The sequence below is a fragment of the Eretmochelys imbricata genome, chromosome 3 (genome assembly GCF_965152235.1).
Source record: "Eretmochelys imbricata isolate rEreImb1 chromosome 3, rEreImb1.hap1, whole genome shotgun sequence".
NCBI lineage: Eukaryota > Metazoa > Chordata > Testudines > Cheloniidae > Eretmochelys > Eretmochelys imbricata.
The window spans coordinates 134,352,864-134,373,854 of NC_135574.1; the positions used below are offsets into that span (position 1 = coordinate 134,352,864).

Genomic DNA, 20,991 nt, shown 5'->3' on the forward strand with positions numbered 1-20,991 from the left:
TGTAATAATGTTAATTCTATTTTCTTCCCACACTCTTTTTAAACTATGTTAAACCACTTCCTTCCAGTACAACCCTGAAAAGCACCATTTGGTACCATATCCCTACAGTACAACCCAATCTCAAACTGCAGGCACCATTCCCAAGTGGGATCACAAAACCTAGGACCCAGCCTTTGAAGCTTAGCAACTGCTGCTCACAAGCAGCAATAGTGTTAACAATACCAACCCACCCCACGCAGCAGTGATTTCCAAACTTTTGAAAGCTGAGTCCCCACTTCAGGGAAATGAAACCAATCATACCCCTTGCATCCTGGCAGATGTGTTGTTAAAGGCAGATGTGTTTTAACTTACACAACTTCTGTGCACTCTCCCACCTATGGCTAGTATTTCATGCACATTCCCCCTCACTTTGAGAAACACTAATATAGTGTAATTCATTATGTGATGCTTACACTTCAGAGCTACTGTTTCAGGCTCTCTGCAAACTCAGGCAGATGCTTCTGCATTGTTTATACCAATCTCATACTTTGAAAGTTTTCTTTGCAACCATAATAGCTAAAGAAGTACTTTTTTCAAAATGAAAGCAGAGACTCAAGAGAACAACTGAGAGATCTGTCTGTGCCCCCTGGATAGTCCTTTGCACTTACCCCTAAAGGAACGGGAAATAACCCACTGTATGGGAAACACTATCCCACAGAATGTTAGTGCATTTCCTCTACAGACCAAGATTTGGAGACAAATCCTCACATAAAAGCTTCTAGAGCTAGCTCCAAACCACTGAATCATTTTTAAGAGATTTCTTAAGGCAGTGAACAGTAAATGAAAACCTCTAAAGCATTAGCTTTAAAGAGAGATACTAGCATCCAGAATGTGTAGTGTGGGTATTTCACCATCTCATGCCACTAACAGATATAAATAAAGCCTGAAAAATATAAAGAGATGAAAAGTAAATGCCAGTCTTACAAATCAAATCAGCATGGGAAATTAAACACTGCACGTACCTCTGGCAAAATGAACTGTTCTACAGGTTTGTACCACAATCTGTTAACTTGCACTCCACAGCTAGGTGGGCTAAAGCGAGCACTGAAGAGAGCTTCCTGTATGCAAAATAAAGAAAGGAAAACAAAAATAAGAAACTTACATTCTTAAATCACAAGGGCTGTAAAAACAATGCTAGCCTACATTATCTTAATTGGTTCACAATAGAAAGGACAAACCTCTTAAAGCAACCCCTAACATTTTTTGTTTTAAACAATGTTGTTAGCTATTTTTCATGCAGAAATAGCCCTTAAAACCAAACAGTATTTTGTTTTGAATTTCGCCCCCCCCCATATATTCACACTCATATATGGGCTCATGAGAAGTGCTGAATTGACAATCCTGCAGAAGGTACCCCCTGCAGCCCCCAGCCGTTGTGGGCACTGGCGGGACCCTACAGCTCCCAGCCGCCTGCGGGCTGAAATCATGAAGGTCTTTGGAAGTCACAGATTCCATGACTTCCGCGATCTCCGTGACAAAAATCATAGCCTTAGTTTTAGGATGCATTTGATCTAAACCTATGAGAAATTCACAGTTCATAAAATCTACCTGTCGTCATAGATAGAGTTTAGGAAGTCTTTATACCACCAGACTATACCAGCATTATTAGAATCCTCTGAGAAGAAAAAGGTAACCTTTAAAAGATGGCAGGCCAATGGCTTGTGCAGTGATCAGATGGCATATATGCAGGGGAAAAAAGGAGGCCAAAAGAAGTGTTGCAACAACTACAGATCTGGCCTGTGATGAGCTATATAACTACTAGGAAGATATGAAGGAGAAAAGACCAGCTGGAAACTTGCTAAGGCAAGAGAAGAAAATGACGAAAGATGTGAACGAGTTTGCTTATATTAGAAATGAGCAATTAGCAAAGTCTGAAGTAATTATTTTGAAGAAGGAAAAACAAAAAGATGAATGAGGAGGACCCAAGAGAGGAACTCACAACATTTAGGCTGAACCAGGGCATGACAGGTTGCAGGAGGAAGAGATTAGACAAGCATTAGGAAAATTAGAAAGGAAAAAGCACCCGGGCTTGATAAAGTACCAGTGGATGCACTGAAGTCGATGGGAAAGGAAGGCGTCATGTATTTTACAAGTCTGTTCAACAATATTCTTAAGAAAGAGAAAATGTCAGATGAATGATGTCAATGCTTTGTACTGCCCATTTTTAAACAGAAAGGAGATATTACACTGTATACTAATCATCATCCAATGAAGCTGATGCACATGCTATGAAAGCATAGAAGATTACTGAAAAGTAACTGCCTGGAATAGTTGAAATTTGGAAGGGTCAGTATGGATTTATGCTGGGAAGGAGTCTCACTGATGCCATATTTTTGCTGTATGAATCTTCCTGGGGAAGTTCAGAGAAAAGATAAAGCTACTGGGTATAGCCTTTGTGGTCTTGGAGAAGGAATTTGCTCATGTACCAAGAGAATTAGTTTGGTGGAGTACGAGATGGCAAGGTGTGCCAGAAGGATAGGTCCATTTTCTCCAGGATGTGTATGACAGAGTGACTACTGTAGTCAAAGCCAAATGGGAAATTTTTTTAGTAAATGTGTCCTGTATCAGGGGTCAGCATTGAGCCCTTTTTTGTTTGCGGCTGTCATGGATGTGACAACTGATAATATACAAAGGGATCTGCCTCAGAATATGCTGTTCCCGGATGGCTTAGTGATATGTGTGGAAGATTGTGACACCCTACAAATGAAGGGTGGCAACACAGTTAGGAGCAGGCAGGACATAGAACACTGGTAAAGACTGAGGTTTTGATCAATGAAGGAGGACCACCAACCATAAAGGATATTACAGGCAGAGATCTTAGAAGAGTGAAAGACTTTAAATACCTAGAACCAATGAATGGTTGCTGGTAGTGGTGGCCTCCTGAATGATGCCCAGCATAGTACTAAAGCTGCTTGGTGCAAATGGCAGGAGCTGACCCAAGTTCTCTGTGATAAAAAGATACCAATAAAGTTAAAAGGTAGAGTGTATAAAACTGTAATTTGACCCATCCTAATGTACCAAACAGAGACTTGACCAGCCACAAGAAATCAGTATGCTCTCCACTAGAGAAATAAAGATGTTGAGATAGTTAAATGGTTGGAGACTCCATGGTAGGAAACAAAATAAGGTTAAGAGGGCCTAATGTTGGTTGCCCATCTGAAGACAAGTTGAGGGAGGCTAGGCTACTTTGGTATGGGTTATATTGGTAGGATGCAAAAAGAAAAGGAGTACTTGAGGCACCTTAGAGACTAACGAATTTATTTGAGCATGAGCTTTCGTACTCCTTTTCTTTTTGCGAATACAGACTAACACGGTTGTTACTCTGAAACCTGTCATTGGTAGGATGGCCCTTGAAATGACCACGGACAGAAGACAACCAAGGAGGAGGGCAAAGACTCGATGAAAGGACCAGATATCAGAGGACCTTAGAGAGACCAATTTACATGACAGAGAGGCATACAATCATGGGTTTTGGAAGAAGGCTATAAAAGCTGCCGACCCAGAACAAGGAAGTGGAAATAAAGATGATGACAATGACTACAGATGGCCTAAAGTTTTGAGTCCATAACAGAGCTGGAAAACTACATAGAGATAATTACACTGGTTATGTGCTAAATGATAACAGTGTGCAACAACTTCTAGATGTCTAGCTAGAGAGTGGATCAGACTATAGAACAAGAATTACTAGCTTAACTGTATTTCCTTACTTTCAAACGTTCAAAGAGTGGTGGTTTTTGTTTGTTTGAATACATATAAGTCTTTAAGTTATCGATAAACTTGTATAACCTTAATTTCAACTAAAATTGTTTTGTCTTGGAATTACAAGGAACATTTAATTAAGAAGCATTTCTATTAACCCACACATTACTAATCTAAAGAAGTAGTCTACAGTTATACAGAAAAAAATATTTTAATATTAAAAGTTTGTAAACCCCAGTTTTTCACATTCTACAGATGACAAATGTGAAATAGGAAAGATGTATAGTTATTCAGCAGACAGTTCTTAAGAGTGCAGTAGGAAAGAAAACTCTTATTAGTGTATGATAGGTGAAATCATTAATTTGCTAGGTCATTAACACATACATCTCATTCTGCAGGCATTCAATCCATGATAGAAAGAAAAAATGTGCTTTAGTCCTCTTTGGTAAGATAACTATAATACTGTACCTCCTGTTCTGCCTGGTACAGTTTTACAGTGATATTCCTCTGGAATCCCACACCATCAGCATCATAAAATACCCCAAGACTAGTAATGACGATGGGGTAAAGAACTCGGAAGTTCACACTGACAATGCGGTCTTCAGAAAGCACTGAAGGCGTATCTTCAGGGAGATTGAATGCTTCGATTTCTTGATTCAAAACTGTATTTTAAAAAAGGAACAAGGATTATACTTGCAATGTGAGTAGATTTATCATTCTGGAATTATGTATACATGGGAATGTCTGATGAATAATTATCATGGCTGGCAAAGCGCACAAAGGTAATCATATTCCAGAGGAAAGATGACTGACTGCATACAGCTGTAAGGAGATGTTTAGAATGATTTAGTAGCCTGCTGGTTATCAGCAACTGTAAGTCAGTGCTTGAGCATGTACAGAGAGCTGAACAGAAGCACGCACACACACACGCTTATATATAACACCTTGCTCTATTTAACAAGAACAGCTGTTTTATTCCATCTCCTTCAGGAATCTGATTTATCGTTTGGAGGCTGAATGGCAACGACTGCTGCTTAACTGGAACTAAATTAGCAGAAGTGGCATTTAAAGTGACTCATTCCAAAAAGGCCAAGTGCATTTTACCAGGAGTTAGAATCATAGTTGTGAAATTCTAATATAATAGTTGCAAAGTAAATATTCAATGGAGGAAAAATGAAAGGCAGGAAATATAATTTTAGTTATGTATTTTATTGAGGACAGTGTTTCATTTCAAGTATTTTCTGACACTTATACTTTAAACAATTGCCTCTTCTCCTAAGGACAGATTCCGCAAACACTATCAGATGTAGTATTCACTTCAGTAGAAGTGGCCTCACATGGTCTTGTGGCCAAGACACTGGACCTGGACTATCTGGGTTAAGTTCTCAGTTCTAAAGCAACACAGACTTGTGCAAACTTGAACAAGTCATTTAATGCTCTCTGACTTAGTTCCCCGTCTGCGAGGTGGGAACAATAGCCCCACATGACAGAGATACTGAAAAGATAAATTAATTGGGGGAGATTTTCCAAGGGACAAAGGATGTCCAACTCCAATGAAAGTCAATGGTCTGCCCTTTGTGCCTTGGAAAATCTCCCCCATTAACGTCTGCATATGGGGCTCAGAGGTGGGCTATATAAGTGCCTACTTAGAGAGTAAGCTCTAAGTCCAGTAGTATTTGCAGGATTGGGCCCTTAACTGGGACAGCCACTAAACCATCCGTGTGTCGCAACAAAGAGGGTTCTGTTTAATATGATATAATAGTTTAAAAGATTATCATTCATACCTGGGTTAGTAATGTTCAGAAGTTTGCAGGAGTAAGGATCTTCTCTGTCCTCCACTGGCACACCACAGCCATGTGCACCTATTATAAACTTCACAAGGACACTAAAATAATTTGTTTTTATTAACACCTGTAATTTATTTTCATCTTCAACATGCTAATTTCAATGCAAAGACCTGTCCTTCCATAGTTTGAGCTTTCTGTTTACCTTAAAACATTAGTCACAAAGTCTTTTAATACTGATTTTGTTTATTTGGAGTTTGACAGAAGAATAAATATTATTTAAAACTGAACTTGGCTCATAAGAACATTGTGCTTAGACATCCTATTCTTGACCATCTATTTATTTTAGTGAGTTAGCTGCACAAATCTCCGATGAAACACTGTATTGATACACACAGACAGCCAAGTGCTGTCATTTTAAAAGAATTAATAGTTCATTTTAAAAGATAGTTAACTAGGAAACTATTCACATCAGGCAGAATGAGGAATTTCCTGTTATCAGTTGTTTTATTTCTCATTTTATTAAATAATGGGACATATCTGCAAGTTCTGTAACTATTACAGCATCCATCTCAATTTAGACATTCCAATTGTTAGGAAGTAGCAATTCAATATGGAAAACAGAAACCTACTTTAATGCAATTTTAAGGTTGAGAGATCAATTCCAAAAGAGAAGGGAAATCCAAAATTTGTAGTTCCCTCAGCAAACATGATCCTGCCTGTGCTCAAGTATTCTCTGCTAAATAGTATGCCACACTGAGTGGTCATGTAACGTACACATCTCTGCAATGAAGCATAAGGTAAATTTGCTGTGGAAACCATGACTGCATTTCCTGATTTTGATGTGATTAAAACCTGACCCATGATGAAGCATTAACATTGAATGTTGGTAATTTCCTCCTCTGACTCAAGATAAAACTCGCAAACACTGTATGAAACTTTAATAAGGGCTCATTCCTGAAAGGTGCCAAAGAGCATCTGTTCCTAGAGACACACAACTTCAGGACTTATGATTTAAAGTCCCCCCAGCCTCTGTTTGTATGTGAATGATCACAGCAAACATGGAAAGTGTGGTTATTTGGCTGTATACACCTTCAAAAACAGTGCATTTCAATTAATGCACCATCAGAAACAGCCTTTTTATGAACAGAGGGTGGTACTTTGGTGCAGCTATACACAGTCAACAAAATAGCTTTGCTGCACATGCTCAGCAATACATTTTTACCATTGTTGTATCTTGCTACCAAATTTCTCCTGACATCAAAACAGAACTAAGGTTACATGCATGCCAATTACTACTACACTGTAAAATAAATCCACGTGTATCATCCAACTACATAGAGCAACCCCGTGAGCATTTCTTAATGGATGAAAAACGCTCTTGCACACATTCAAATAACAAATTTTAATCACATTCAAAAAATTAATTTCAATCCAGAGTGCCTATTATTTTTATAAAACGTTAAGGGGGAGTTAAGAATGAAAGTGCCCTGTCAGCCATAATAAAAGGTGTTTACCAGCATGAACCTATCTTTATTTTTTCCAAAATAAAGAATAAGAAACAAACAACATTTACTCATTTGATTCCTAGCTTCTCACCCAGCCCAAGCAATATAAATTATTTATAAAAGGTTTACCGAGGGCTCAGCGCTGGATGTTGTTTCAAGTGCTTGAACCAAGTGTTCCTTATAACATTCCGCAGCTCATGATTGTGTCGAGCGGATAATACACCGACGATAACATCGTAACGTTTCAGTTCCCACTGAGGAAAGAAAGCCAGTGGACCTAAGAGTTTAAAACAACAACTATTTATTACAGAAACATAAACCCAAATGTCTGAGCTGTAAACGTTAATTAAAAAACGCATCAGAAGTAAGTGTATTAAGCGTCCTGAGCATTAAAAAACAGAAACAGCATTTGTGTCACATTGTTCGTCAAAAGCCTGGAAGATGCTTTCAACATGCCACAACTACCATTACAGAGCTGTGACATTATTACAGGAGAGAACAGAGAAAATGACTGCTGGTAAACTAAAGTAACCAAGTGCATGACACCTTCAAAGCTAACGAAAGAAAACCCCTCTGTAGGTTGAATGATGGGATAGCCAATTATGCGTGCGTGTGGCTGCCTTCTGAGCAAGCTGCTCCGTGAGAGCACATCACAGCTGTTCTCCACATTTTGCATTGGCTATCAGAAACCTTCTAGGTGAAATTCAAGGTGCTGCTTACAATCTGCAAAATCCTAAAAAGCCTGGCCTCAGCTGCCTCATGGACAGCCTTTCCTTCTCTGACCTACCACAAAACCCGGGGCCTAGTCATTCTTGACATCGGGCTTTTGCCACTAGACTATATCCACTTAAGCTGAGTGTGGTCACAGAGAGTGTTAAGAGACATGTCTTTGTCCATGCTGGCTCAGTTTCCACTGCCATTTAGTTTATTGGCAGGGCCTTCCTAGTCTCTGCCCTTGTAAAGTTGTGAGAGTGGGAAAAAGGGTTGGGGACAGGGGTATTATCTCCCTATAGAAGGTAAATGTTTTCACCTTGCTCAGTTGTGGGCATGAGTCTTCCCCAGATATACCAGCAATGGGCTTCATCATAAATGCTAGTAATAAATAACATTTAGATCTTGCTAAGCATTGTTTCTAAAATTTAGAGATTATAAAAATGGTACTTCCTTTAAAGTGAGATTCTGACTAAAGAGAAACCTGAGAAGTATGGCTAGGAGCCCACAACCAATCAGACAGACCTCTAATATGGATCTGCGTGGTTTTGTTCATCAGCCATTCTAAAGCCAAAAGAGAAAGGTTTATATTTAGCAGGGGTGAGGGATCACTTCCATCTCACTCTCCTTAATTTGAGACCTAAGCCAAACAGTTAAAATGAGTGAGTGCCAGAGTTCTTTAACACAGCTACTGCAAACAATACAGACAAGGTCATGTTAGACGTCCAATTTCAGGGTGTCTAAAAATATCTGCAAGTTACCCATTATAACCAGATTATACAATGTTATGTTCCAGACTTCTATCCACTACACCAGTGCCCTCATTAAACACTGAGAAGGAAACGTGTGTCGTGATGACTGGACATGTATGACCTGGGACTGAATTGGAAGAGAAGTAAAATATAATTTCTGAAAATCCTACGTCCATTGTGTCTCTGTAACAGACATTTTGCAGGAAAGGCACACAATATTAGGTTTTAAAGATAATTTACTTCTGCAAGCTGTTTAAACATGGATGTTTCAGCACACTTTCAATCTTCACATACTATAGGTAGAAAGTTAAGATATTAGTTTAATTAAAAGAATTTATATAACCTAGGAACTAACTCTGAAGGACCCCAAAAAATCTCTCAAAACATTTTCTTTCTACACAGACTAGCATTTCTTTTCTTCCTCAGAAACCTGCATGTTTTCACTAAAGCCGATAGTTACGGCTCTTGTAACAAATAAACATACATGGCAGTTTTGACAGATTTCAGGAGTGAGATTTGTTTGCTGCATATAAGTGTGTATAACTGCTCTATCTAAGTAATGCCTGGCGAGTGTTAGAGGAGAGAATTCCCAGCTCAAGTCAGACAATCTTTCATCAGAATACTATTTGGTTTTCTCTTATATAGGTAAATGCTGATTATCTGGAGGTTTTAGATGTCCCCATCGACATTTATACAATTAGAGTTTGCCAGTACTCCCTATTAGCTGGTATCTGTAAAACAGCCATATGTCTGGTGGGACTGCAATATCAGAAGTAGCTCACACGTCCTCTTGTAATTCCTCCTCTTCCCCCTTCTCCTCACATATACCGTCTCTTACCTGCATCTGCTCTATTTATTTCATTATGTTTTATATATCCTTGGCACTTTCTTTGTTTTGGTTACAGAGAGGCAAATATTAATTTAGCTTAAATCAATTTCTCTGAATTTAAGATAAACCAAAACAGGCCACTCAAACCAAATTAAGAGTGTCTACACAGGGTTTTGCACTGATTAAACTAAATTAGTTTTAAAACTGGTGAAACTCTCTCATGTGGATACAATCCCTTAACAAAGCACGTCATAGAGGCAGTCAGAGAGAGCCTTCAGAATTAACCTGGTTGAGATTAGATGTAGCAGGTCCCTTCTCTTTTGTTTCACGCTGTCCGTAGATTTAGTAAAACAGCACCGCATCAGTACTTTCAGAAAGTTGCCTTCTCAGTCATAAGAGATAGTCACTTTTTGAAAAATGAAAACAAATTTTGCTGAAATTGATGAATAAGTCCCCTGTTTGCCTGGCAAAGCTTCTTATTTATTACTGGTAAATGGGAAAGAGCATTTATTAAGCTCTAATGGAAAGGGTAACAGTTTGTCTTTAAACTAATATAAAGAAGAGATAAAGCTAAAGGTACAGAAAAAGATATTAACCTATGATGAACCATTCAGGAAGCAAGAGCATGGTATACATGTGATCTGCAGTAGAAGTTCAGAGAAAACTATTAGTGACTTCTGAGTCAATCATTTTATATTTAACTCAGAAGTGAACAAACTTACTGCATCATCATTCAACTGTTTCCACACATTCACAAGCTAGAGTTTTCTTTATGCATGTAACAACAGCCTCCGATGTTGTCTCTATTATTGTTTATCTTATTATTAATTACTCATAATATGCTATTCTTACCTTATACTGATTATGTAACTATCTGTTTACAACTTGCAGTTTCTAAAAAGCTTAAACACAAGAAATGAATCATTGTGGTTTGAGGGCAGGGCTGGAAGCCAGACCTCTGGAGTTCTAATTCTGGCTGTGTTACGGACTCGCTGTGCCCCTGAGCAAGGCACTCTATGTTGCTCAGTTTTCCCCAGGAGAAAATACTCACCTATCTTACAGGAGGAGTGTGAATACCAATTAGTTAATGACCATGAAATGCTCCGAAGATGTAAAGAACCATATAAAAGCATAAAATATTATAGTAACAGTAGATAGTGGGAGTGGGCTAAGAAGAAAGGAACATTTTTTGGTACGTTGGTCACAGAGTCATTAAAAATCAAGATTCAGAACTCTCCTAAGACTGACTCTCTCAGACACATTATGGAGCCTTAGGCTTCTCAGTGAATCTTTGCAAGTCTCTCCCCTCCCCCACTGCAATTCCCATGCTACATTCTTTTGGCACAAAATACTTACTTTCCCTTTGCTCTTTTGCCTAACCCTGTTAACTCATGGCAATAAGTGCAGTACAATAAAACAGGCAGCTGCACTCACAGCTGCTAATCTGTGTTATATAGCTGCCACCCAGAGAACCTCTTGTAAAAATGTGTACCGCTGAGCTGAGTCAGGACACCACAGTAAGGGTTACATACTGGAAGGCAGTATATTGGCCTCAACCAGATTTCAACAACCTCCATCATAAATAGATTTTACTACTACTTTCTTTCGGAGACTATATGCCTCCTATTCACAGTGTCACACTCAGTGGCCAAATACATATTTACTGGCATTATCACCGGGGAAAGGATAAAAGATTCCAGTGCTAGTTAGACTCATAGACTTTAAGGTCAGAAGGGAACATTATGATTGTTTAGTTTGACCTCCTGCACAATGCAGGTCATAGAATCTCCCCCACCCACTCCTGTAACAAATACCTAACCTATGTCTGAGCTACTGAAGTCCTCAAATTGTGGTTTAAAGACTTCAAGGTGCAGAGAATCCTCCAGCAAGTGACCCGTGCCCCACGTTGCAGAGGAAGGCAAAAAACCCCCAGGGCCTCTGCCAATCTGCCCTGGATGAAAATTCCTTCCCGACCCCAAATATGGCGATCAGCTAAACCCGGAGCATGTGGGCAAGACTCACCAGCCAGACACCCAGGAAAGAATTCTCTGTAATAACTCAGATCCCACTCCATCTAACATCCCATTACAGGCCACTGGGCATATTTACCACTAATAGTCAAACATCAGTAAATTGCCAGAATTAGGCTATCCCATCATACCATCTCCTCCATAAACTTATCAAGCTTAGTCTTGAAGCCAGATATGTTTTTTGCCCCCACTGCTCCCCTTGGAAGGCTGTTCCAGAACTTCACTCCTCTGATGGTTAGAAAACTTCATCTAATTTCAAGTCTAAACTTCCTGGTGGCCAGTTTATCTCCATTTGTTCTTGTGTCCACATTGGTACTGAGCTTAAATAATTCCTCTCCCTTCCTGGTATTTATCCCTCTGATATATTTACAGAGAGAAATCATCTCCCCCCTCAGCCTTCTTTTGGTTAGCCTAAACAAGCCAAGCTCTTTGAGTCTTTCATAAGACAGGTTTTCCATTCCTCGAATCATCCTAGTAACCCTTCTCTGTCCTTGTCCCAGTTTGAATTCACCCTTCCTAAACATGGGAGACCAGAACTGCACACAATATTCCAGATGAGGTCTCATCAGTGCCTTGTATAATGGTCCTTATCTCTACTGGAAATATCTTGCCTCATACATCCCAAGACCGCATTAGCTTTTTCCACGGCCATATCACATTGGCGGCTCATAGTCATCCTGTGATCAACCAGTACTCTGAGGTCCTTCTCCTCCTCTGTTACTTCCAAGTGATGCGTCCCCAGTTTATAACATTTTTTGTTATTAATCCCTAAATGCATGATCTTGCACTTTTCACTATTAAATTTCATCCTACTACTATTACTCCAGTTTACAAGGTCACCCAGATCTGCCTGTATGATAGCCCGGTCCTTCTCTGTATTGGCAATACCTCCCAGTTTTTCTGTCATCTGCAAGCTTTATTAGCACATTCCCACTTTTTGTGCCAAGGTCAGTAATAAAAGATTAAATAAGATTGGTCCCAAAACCGATCCCTGAGGAACTTCACTAGTAACCTCCCTCCAGCCTAACAGTTCACCTTTCAGTAGGACCCGTTGTAGTCTCCCCTTTAACCAGTTCCTTATCCACCTTTCAATTTTCATGTTTATCCCCATCTTCTCCAATTTAGCTAATAATTCCCCATGTGGAACTGTATCAAATGCGTTACTGAAATCGAGGTCAACCAGATCCACTGCGTTTCCTTTATCTAAAAAATCTGTTACCGTCTCAAAGAAGGAGATCAAGTTGGTTTGGCACAATCTACCTTTTGTAAAACCATGTGGTTTTTGTCCCAATTACCACTGACCTCAATGTCCTTAACCACTTTCTCCTTCAAAAATTTTTCCAAGACCTTGCATACTACAGATGTCAAACTAACAGGCCTATAGTTACCCGGATCACCTTTTTTTCCTTTCTTAAAAATAGGAACTATGTTAGCAATTCTCAAGTCATATGGTACAGCCCCTGAGTTTACAGATTAATTAAAAATTCTTGCTAGTGGGCTTGCAATTTTGTGTGCCAGTTCCTTTAATATTCTTGGATGAAGATTATCTGGGACCCCCAATTTAGTCCCATTAAGCTGTTCAAGTTTGGCTTCTACCTTAGATGTGGTAATATCTACCTCCATATCCTCATTCCCATTCGTCATTCTACCATTATCCCTAAGATCCTCATTAAAGACTGAGGCAAAGTATCTGTTTAGATATTGGGCTATGCCTAGATTATCCTTAACCTCCACTCCATCCTCAGTGTTTAGCGGTCCCACTTCTTCTTTCTTTGTTTTCTTCTTATTTACATGACTATAGAACCTTTTACTTTTGGTTTTAATTCCTTTGCAAGGTCCAACTCAACATGGCTTTTGGCCTTTCTCACTTTATCCCTACATGTTCTGACCACAATAAGGTAGCTTTCCTTGCTAATCCCTCCTATCTTCCACTCCTTGTAGGCTTTCTGCTTTTTCTTAATCACCTCTCTGAGATGCTTGCTCATCCTGCTTGGTCTACAACACCTGCCTATGAATTTTTTCCCCTTTCTTGGGATAGAGGCTTCTGAAACTTTGACTTGAAGTAATTGCACTTACTGATTTTTTATTTTTTTTTAAATAATAAAGGGATGGACTCAAAAGATTCTGAGAACTGAGTAGCCAAGACAAAAGGTTCCAGGGATACCATCAACTTCCAAACCAAAAGTTGTTTCGGGGACTACTGCATGCAACCACATTTTCTTATTTTTTACGTGATTTACTCTCCCATGGGCTGCGTAGCTGTGTACAAGAATCAAACAAACTGAGTATACTGAGAAACTCATTATTCACAAAGTGCAGACAAATGGACAAAATGAATAAACTGGAAAAAACAGAGAAAGACATTCTCTCTCTCCCCAGTCTTTTTCATTTATAGTCACCTTAAGGCATGTCTACACTTACCTCTGGAGCGATTGATCCAGTGGGGATCGATTTATCGCATCTAGTGAAGACGCAATAAATTGACCGCCGAGTGCTTTCTCGTTGACTCCAGTACTCCACCGGAGTGAGAAGTGTAGGCTGAGTCGACGTGGGAGTGTCAGCTGTCGACCTATCGCAGTGAAGTAGGTCTTACCGCAGTAAGTAGATCTAAGTACGTTGACTTCAGCTACGTTATTCATGTAGCTGAAGTTGCATAACTTAGATAGATCCCCCCCCCCCCGTGTAGACCAGGCCTTAGAATTTACCTGCTTTAGGGATTTCTTCAGTGATGTAGCTACGCCAATGCAACCCCCCGTGTAAGTGCCAAGCACTGGTGCGACTTAACCCAAATGGAGACTGGGATACGTTACATCAGTGTAGGATCCACTTTATGTTGGTGCAGCACATCTACACAGGAGGTTTGCACTCACATAGCTGCACCAGTGCAAAAATCCCTGATGGAGGTAAGCCCTTAGATGTTACTTATAGCTTCAGTAAGCAAAACTTTTTAGACAGAAGGGAAGTTTTTTTGTGGATGATACCCCTTTAAAAGAACATTCAGAGTTCTAGTAAACATCTCAGATGTAAAAAGGAGACAAAAGCACTGGAGAGGCTATTATGCTATAGCAGCTGGTAGTGTATCAGTGATGATACAGCACCCACAAACTTTTGGCAAGACCTTTTTGCCCTGAACTAGAGATCTGAGATACACTGACCATTACCACCAGCAATGGCCGTGGGATAGGGAATGGAGATACAAAAAAAAAAAGTCCTGTTTGTGAAGTCTCTTGTCGATAGCACTAAACTTATTATTTGGCAGTTTAACCCATCATTACTAGTTGAGGCTGTCTTGGCCACAGAGTGCCTTATCGAGACATAGAATAAAAATTAAACTCAAAAGACGGCTACCACCTCAAGACTGTTCAGTGGCCTATTTAGAAATGAGCTGGTGGTATTGATACAATTCCCAGTGGACAGGTCTTTCTTACAAACCAACTTCACTACAATGGTACTTTTGTTGGAGGTGAATGACTAAAGGGGCAGGAAGAACGAGCTGCCCCCCTCACCCCTAGAGAGTCCCTGTAGTAAAGGGCACAAGGCCATTCTCGGAAAGCTTGTGCGGCTGCTGCCTGTGCTCCGCCGGTTCTGTAGACCGACCATTTCAGATTCTACGGCTGTCAGCCTGCTGCCCTCAGAAGCAGATGAAAAAAAAATCACTCCACAAATTATCGAGTTTTAGAGTGAGCAATCTAACATTTGCCTGAACAGGATGCTTGAAAAACTTAAAATGACCCTGTCAAATAAGTACTTTAGACCCAAAATGGAACACACTTTTATGAAGTGACATTCTCCCTTCAGAACGTGGTCTTGCTCACAACTTCAGAGGTTGCTTGTATATTTTGTTTTTAAACAAATTCTTACTCCACTAAAAAACCAAACACAGGCCATACTCACTTTCTTTCCCTCCGATATGTCACACAGAGAATACTCCATGCGCACTGTGGCACTAATTCAGCATGAGCCTAAGTAAGCAGGTGCATAATTCCATTCAAGTCAATGCCTAAAGTTAGGCACATGCTAAGTAGTCTGCTGAACCAGGCCATATGATGGCCAATGGCATTCATGTGCTGTTCAATATGTGGGAACTAGAGACGGTGCTGTATTTTTTTTTTAATTATTTGGCAGTAAAAGATTGACATTATACACACACACACACACACACGGGCCCAATTCTAAATGATGCCAAATGCCCAAATAAACATATGTGGAACAATGTCTCAGAGGGCATTTCAGCAAAGGTGTACCTTGCAAAATTTAATGTGTGTTTCCTTCTTGAGGAGATACTGAAGTCCCTCAATAAGCAACTTCTGTTAGACATAGCCTCTGCCAGTGGTGCCATCAACTGAACATTTGCTTAGCACTGAGTCCATCTGTAGGGATTAAAGAAAATTGGGAGGAGGGGCAGGTTGTAATTAACTTTTCAGAAGCTGTTTTATCTTTCGCAATTTTATAATGTATTTTATAAAATATTATGAAACTCATAAAAAGGAACACACAGGAAATCTTAGATTATTTCTGTTTCTGAATGGTTAAAAATGGGCTTCTCTTATCTCTACTTGCAGACACCACCTTGCCCTACCCCTGCCCAAAGCAGTATAAGTGACATTACCAACACATAGTGCAGGCTGTAATGCCTCGGCAGAGTAAGAAATCATTAAATTCAGGACTCCAAGAAAACGGGAAATTGTAAAATCACATATTTGCTGCAGGGTCTTCGGATTCATGTTTTACTCAGGTTAATTTAGGCATTGTGCAGTTAATAATGAATCAGGGCTATTTTCTTTTTACAGAAGTTTCTCTTCACTTTTTAGTTTTCTCTTCAATAAACATACCTCAAAAAGAACTATATTTGTTGAAGAGTTTTACAACTATCTGGTATGCTTCCAGGATAAAATAAGATACAATAAAGATATGCTGGATTAGATTAATCCGCGTTAGAGAAAAGTACAGACACATCACATCTGCCGAACCCTCATTTTGTAATTAGACTTCCAGATCTATTTCTCCTTTCTTTCAAAATGCATGCAGGCTATCCAGCCCCAAAATAATGTGAACAACAATTAACACAATATGCAGCTCAACTCTCGAGGAAACCTCCATTCAAAGGGCAAAATAATCCCCAGTGTAAATCTATTTACCACAAAGGAGTAACATTAGGGTGAATTTGGCTCAGTATGTTGTGACTGATCACTGTTCATGCCACCTTTGACCCATGCTAGCGGCTAATTATGTGACTGCTGTGATGCCAAAGGTTAACTAAATGCCAACACACACACCAAGAACACATTTTTATGCCCCAGTTACTATAAAACACTTTTGAAATCAATTCAATTTTTGTTCATGCCAAAGAATCCAGGTGGTGAGGCAAAGGAGCAGAAGGCACACAAAATAAAAACAAAAACCCCTCACTAATCAATAATAAGTAACAAGGCTGGTTTTATCAAACAGTACCAGACCATCTTAATATTCAAGTTTCAAAAACTGTTTTAAAAAATAAGGCTATTTCCTACTCTGTGGTATAAACCTATCACCACTTTATTAATGTTCACAAAGCACTTTGAAGAACAAAAATCACAGAACAATAGACATCATAGATGAAGGAAATCTCTTAGCTCATCTTTCCTCTCTCTGGCAATGCAGGAATGTTTCCTATAGTGTATGTGTCTGTAGAAGCTTTTAAGGTCTATTAAGTGCATGATCCTTTCACTTTCTTTGCAAGAGTGCTCCAAAGTGCTTTCTCTAGGAAACTATTCCATATACTGAATGATTTCATTTTTACACTTAATATCAGGGGAAATTTCCTGTGTTTTTCTTTGCTCAGGTTCATTGCTTTATTCTATATGTTACTGTTAAACAAGCCCTGCACAATTCAGAATAAAATCTGGAAAGAGAGAATATTGTGCATTTGCTTGACTACTAAAGGCCTGATCCTGCTAGCACCTACTATTTGACACAGTGCGAGTAGTCAGTCACATGGACTACTTGCTATGGTGAGCATAAAGAATAGTAATAGAAGTGTCTGCAGGACTGAGGCCCCCCAAATAGCAATACATTAACATCAAAATCATCATCAGTATGACACTTAGGGCCAAATATTGGTCCTACTGAAGTGAATGAGAATTTTGCTATTGGCTTGAAAGGAACTAGGGTTTGTCCTGGAAAGAGTAACAACTGATGGAAATGGAAATCCACAGCATGGAAACAAAACAGTCACATACGAATACTGTATCATTTACCCTAACACTGCATTTCTGAAACTGTGACTCTGCCCTTCCTGGGGAGAGGTTGGTCTTTTTTCCCCAAAGGATACAAGTCAGCACCAGAAATATGAGGTGCAGGAAGTGGAAAGGAATATCTTTCTCTTGCTGGATCACTTCCTCAGGCAAGTCAGCAAACTTGTAACAATCTAATAAGCATTCAGTACAAATTATTAGTTTTACTACAACTTGTGAAAAAAGTAGAGCAGTAGAAGTATAAATGGCCCAGCAACACGGTATGGAACTATAAACAGCCTATCCTTACCCTCATGTTTAAAATATTCTTTAACAACCCACAAAAAGCATTTCTCTCTCTCTACCAGGACACTTCTAGATCATCTTTTGGAAACGTTTACATTTGGAGAGCAATGCTGAAAAGTGACTATAAAAAAGGCATCAAGGGGTTCCCTGTTTACTGCCTCTCCATGACTCCAGATCAAATAAAAAGATTTTTTTCTGACAGACAGTCCTGCAAGTTCAACCTAGGATCTGGAAAACCAAGCTGGATTTTTTCCTGCTCACGCATCACCATCATTCAGGTTCCACAAGCCAGAACAGGCCCCCATTGACATATCTATGACCGTAGTGACTTTACATCTGTTAGACAGGTGTTACTAATTGACTGTTGAATTTAGTGAACAATTCTACAGAAAAATGCCTAAGAAAGAACAGACTCCATCTCATTCTTTCTTAGCTGTGTAGATTCTGCCCAGCTAATAGGAGTCAGTACTAGTAAAAACATATTTTTGTTAATAAAATAAAATTAGCTATCATGACTCCAAATACATGGCTCCAAGCAGATCTCCTAAGTAATAAAACACCACTTTTACTTAGTCTCTTTTCAAAACAGAACATTTCCAACAAATTAAAAAAACTCCATAGCAAAGTTTCAGAAACCCACTGACAGGTAGCATGGAAAGTTATTTATGGTCATCTACTTCTAACAATCACCACCAATGGAGTAATCTCATTAGTTGATGAGAGTGCCTATTCTGACCAATAGGTATTAACATAAAGTGAAATCCACTTACACTCACCTTGATTTAGTATGAACCACTTTATAGTAAGGGCAATGCAAATCCTTACTGGTTTTGATTACACAGCAAAGTCCAAATGGCAATTCATATTATAGAACCTTGTCCTACACAACTGAAGTCAAGAGGAATTTTGTCAGTGACTTGAATGGGAGCAGGATTGGGCTCATAACTAAGTTAATCTACGAAAAAACAGATGACTCTCAATGAAGAAAGTTCCACTGTACTGCCAGTAATCACTTTGCTGAATTGTAATGAAGTAGCTCCAGTATAACAATACAGGCACAAAATTGTTCTCTTGTCCTACATAATTCTTCATTGTTTTCCTATAAACCCACATTAGCTTTTCATGCACTTTTCCTCTGTAGGTTATCTAATAACAAAAAGCATTCTACTGGCTCCACACTAAATCTATATATCAAATATTTTCATGCAGGCTGCTTGGAATTTTTCAACCACAGAAATGCCTGAACAACTGTGTGCCCAGCATGTGCTTCTTCACTCAATCAGTTAAAGAGTTATACAACATCCAACCCTGCCCTAAAAGGGAAAAAATTGTGATCTCTAATGCAATGTGTTTGTATTAATAGAACTACTTCCCAAATTCAAATTACACACATGCTTAAAAAGAAAAGGAGTACTTGTGGCACGAATTTATTTGAGCATAAGCTTTTGTGAGCTACAGCTCAAATAAATTTGTTAGTCTCTAAGGTGCCACAAGTCCTCCTTTTCTTTTTGCGGATACAGACTAACAGGCTGCTACTCTGAAACCTGACACATGCTTAAGGGTTTATAGGAGGGGGGCCTCATTGCTAGTTCTCTAAACTCAGGGGAATAAGAAGAGTTGGTCAATTTATTTCTTGTATATAATCTAACCAATGGATTTTATCACTTATTTTAATTGATCTAATTATTTGTGATCAGCTCTATAGATGGCCAAATACTATGCAGTACATTTATTTTTCAATTTCCCACATCACTCCTCAAATGATGTATTTGCAAGACCCCCCCCCCCATACCATTTGGGCAGGTCTGCTGCTAGCAGCCCACCTCTGTGCTTTGCGGCCCTTACAACACCCACTGGACGCTCTTTCTTTGAGAAAACTGGGAAAGGCTTAAGAGGGACACATGCTATGGGAGGGAAGCGTGAACCCCGCATTCCCACCGGGCATGCACCTCTGTCCCCTCCTGCCCAGCGCTCCCCCTCAGGGGCGGGTGCCTGCACCCTGAACCACCCCCGGCCCGCCTTGGGTGGGGAGTGGCAGCACCCCACCGCCTCCCGCTCCAAACGAGGCGTGCGTGCGCCCTGCCCCCGGCTGCCTACCTGCCGGGTGCCTCCCGGGGCCGCCGAGCAGCAGCCAGAGGTGCAGCGCGACCCCGACCGCGCACGGGCACAGCAGCACCAGCCAATTTCGCATTGGCCGCCGGCCGCTTCTCCGCCTCGCCCCGCGCCGGGGGCTTCCCGCGGAGGCGGCTGCTCGGGGCCGCCGCCGGCCGCTCCGCAGCTATGCCCGACTCGCCCCGCCCGCCTTGCCTGCGGCCGCCGGGAAGCGAAGTCCCGCCCAGAGAGAGCCCGGAGAGCGGCGCCTCCCTACTACAATCCCCACAATCCCCCAGCGCCGCGCCCTGCTGCCGGGGACCCGGGGCTGCGGAGCGACCCCGTCCCCCGGGCCTGCAGCCCGCCCGGCCCCCAGGGCGCTGCCGCACGCGGCTGGAGGAGGGGCGGCGAGCACCCAGAGCGTAAAGGCGCCTTCTCCGGGGTTCGACCGCCCGCGGGGGTTTCCTTGCCGCCCGCGGCACCGTGCCTCTTCCCGAGCGCCTCCCGTTCGCAAGAGGCCGCCGGCCAAGCTTGCCAGCGGTGGTTGTTGGAGACGGTGGGCGCCCACGTGAGAGCCGCTGCTCAGGGGATGGGCTCTATGGAGGCGGATCAAGTTGGGCACCCCAAGTCGCTAGTCACTTTTAAAAATCTCAGCTGATGGCTCTGTCCTGAAGAGCTCACACGCTGGGATTTTAGTTCCTGGAACAAACTCATGGCGTTGACAAGGTTTGTACCGGTGCAGGGTGCTCTGGGGTCAACTGCACCAGTGTAAATAAAGCCTGTTTAGGCTAGGAGGGAGCACTGGCATGCCAGCATCCCTTTTCCCTATTCTGCCAAAACACCTTAAAGTGAGGGCTTGTTTTTCAAAGAAGTGTATAAGAAATGAGACAGCTTTTTTGTTTGGTTGGGTTTTTTTAGGGGACATCACATGCCACCTATGTTTGATGCTTGGTGCCAAATAAGCCATTTATGCATCTCACAACCAGGGGCGGCAGGTTTGTGTAATTTTGGTGGTGCCCAGAACGGGTTC

The 20,991-nt window shown here is 40.8% G+C and overlaps 1 protein-coding gene across 3 annotated transcripts in view; it reads right to left on the reverse strand.

The window, feature by feature from the left end:
• B3GALNT2 (beta-1,3-N-acetylgalactosaminyltransferase 2) overlaps window positions 1–20,150 on the reverse strand; it is a 40,717-nt gene extending 20,567 nt beyond the window's left edge. For all 3 annotated transcript variants that reach the window (XM_077813437.1, XM_077813436.1, XM_077813438.1), the window contains exons 1-5: window positions 19,968–20,150; window positions 7,160–7,307; window positions 5,523–5,623; window positions 4,207–4,400; window positions 1,002–1,097 (exon numbers count right to left, since the gene is read on the reverse strand). In XM_077813437.1, the coding sequence (XP_077669563.1) occupies window positions 1,002–1,097; window positions 4,207–4,400; window positions 5,523–5,623; window positions 7,160–7,307; window positions 19,968–20,061 (633 nt within the window). In that variant the 5' untranslated portion in view covers window positions 20,062–20,150. The remainder of the gene's footprint in view (window positions 1–1,001; window positions 1,098–4,206; window positions 4,401–5,522; window positions 5,624–7,159; window positions 7,308–19,967) is intronic.
• Window positions 20,151–20,991: the final 841 nt, after the last annotated feature.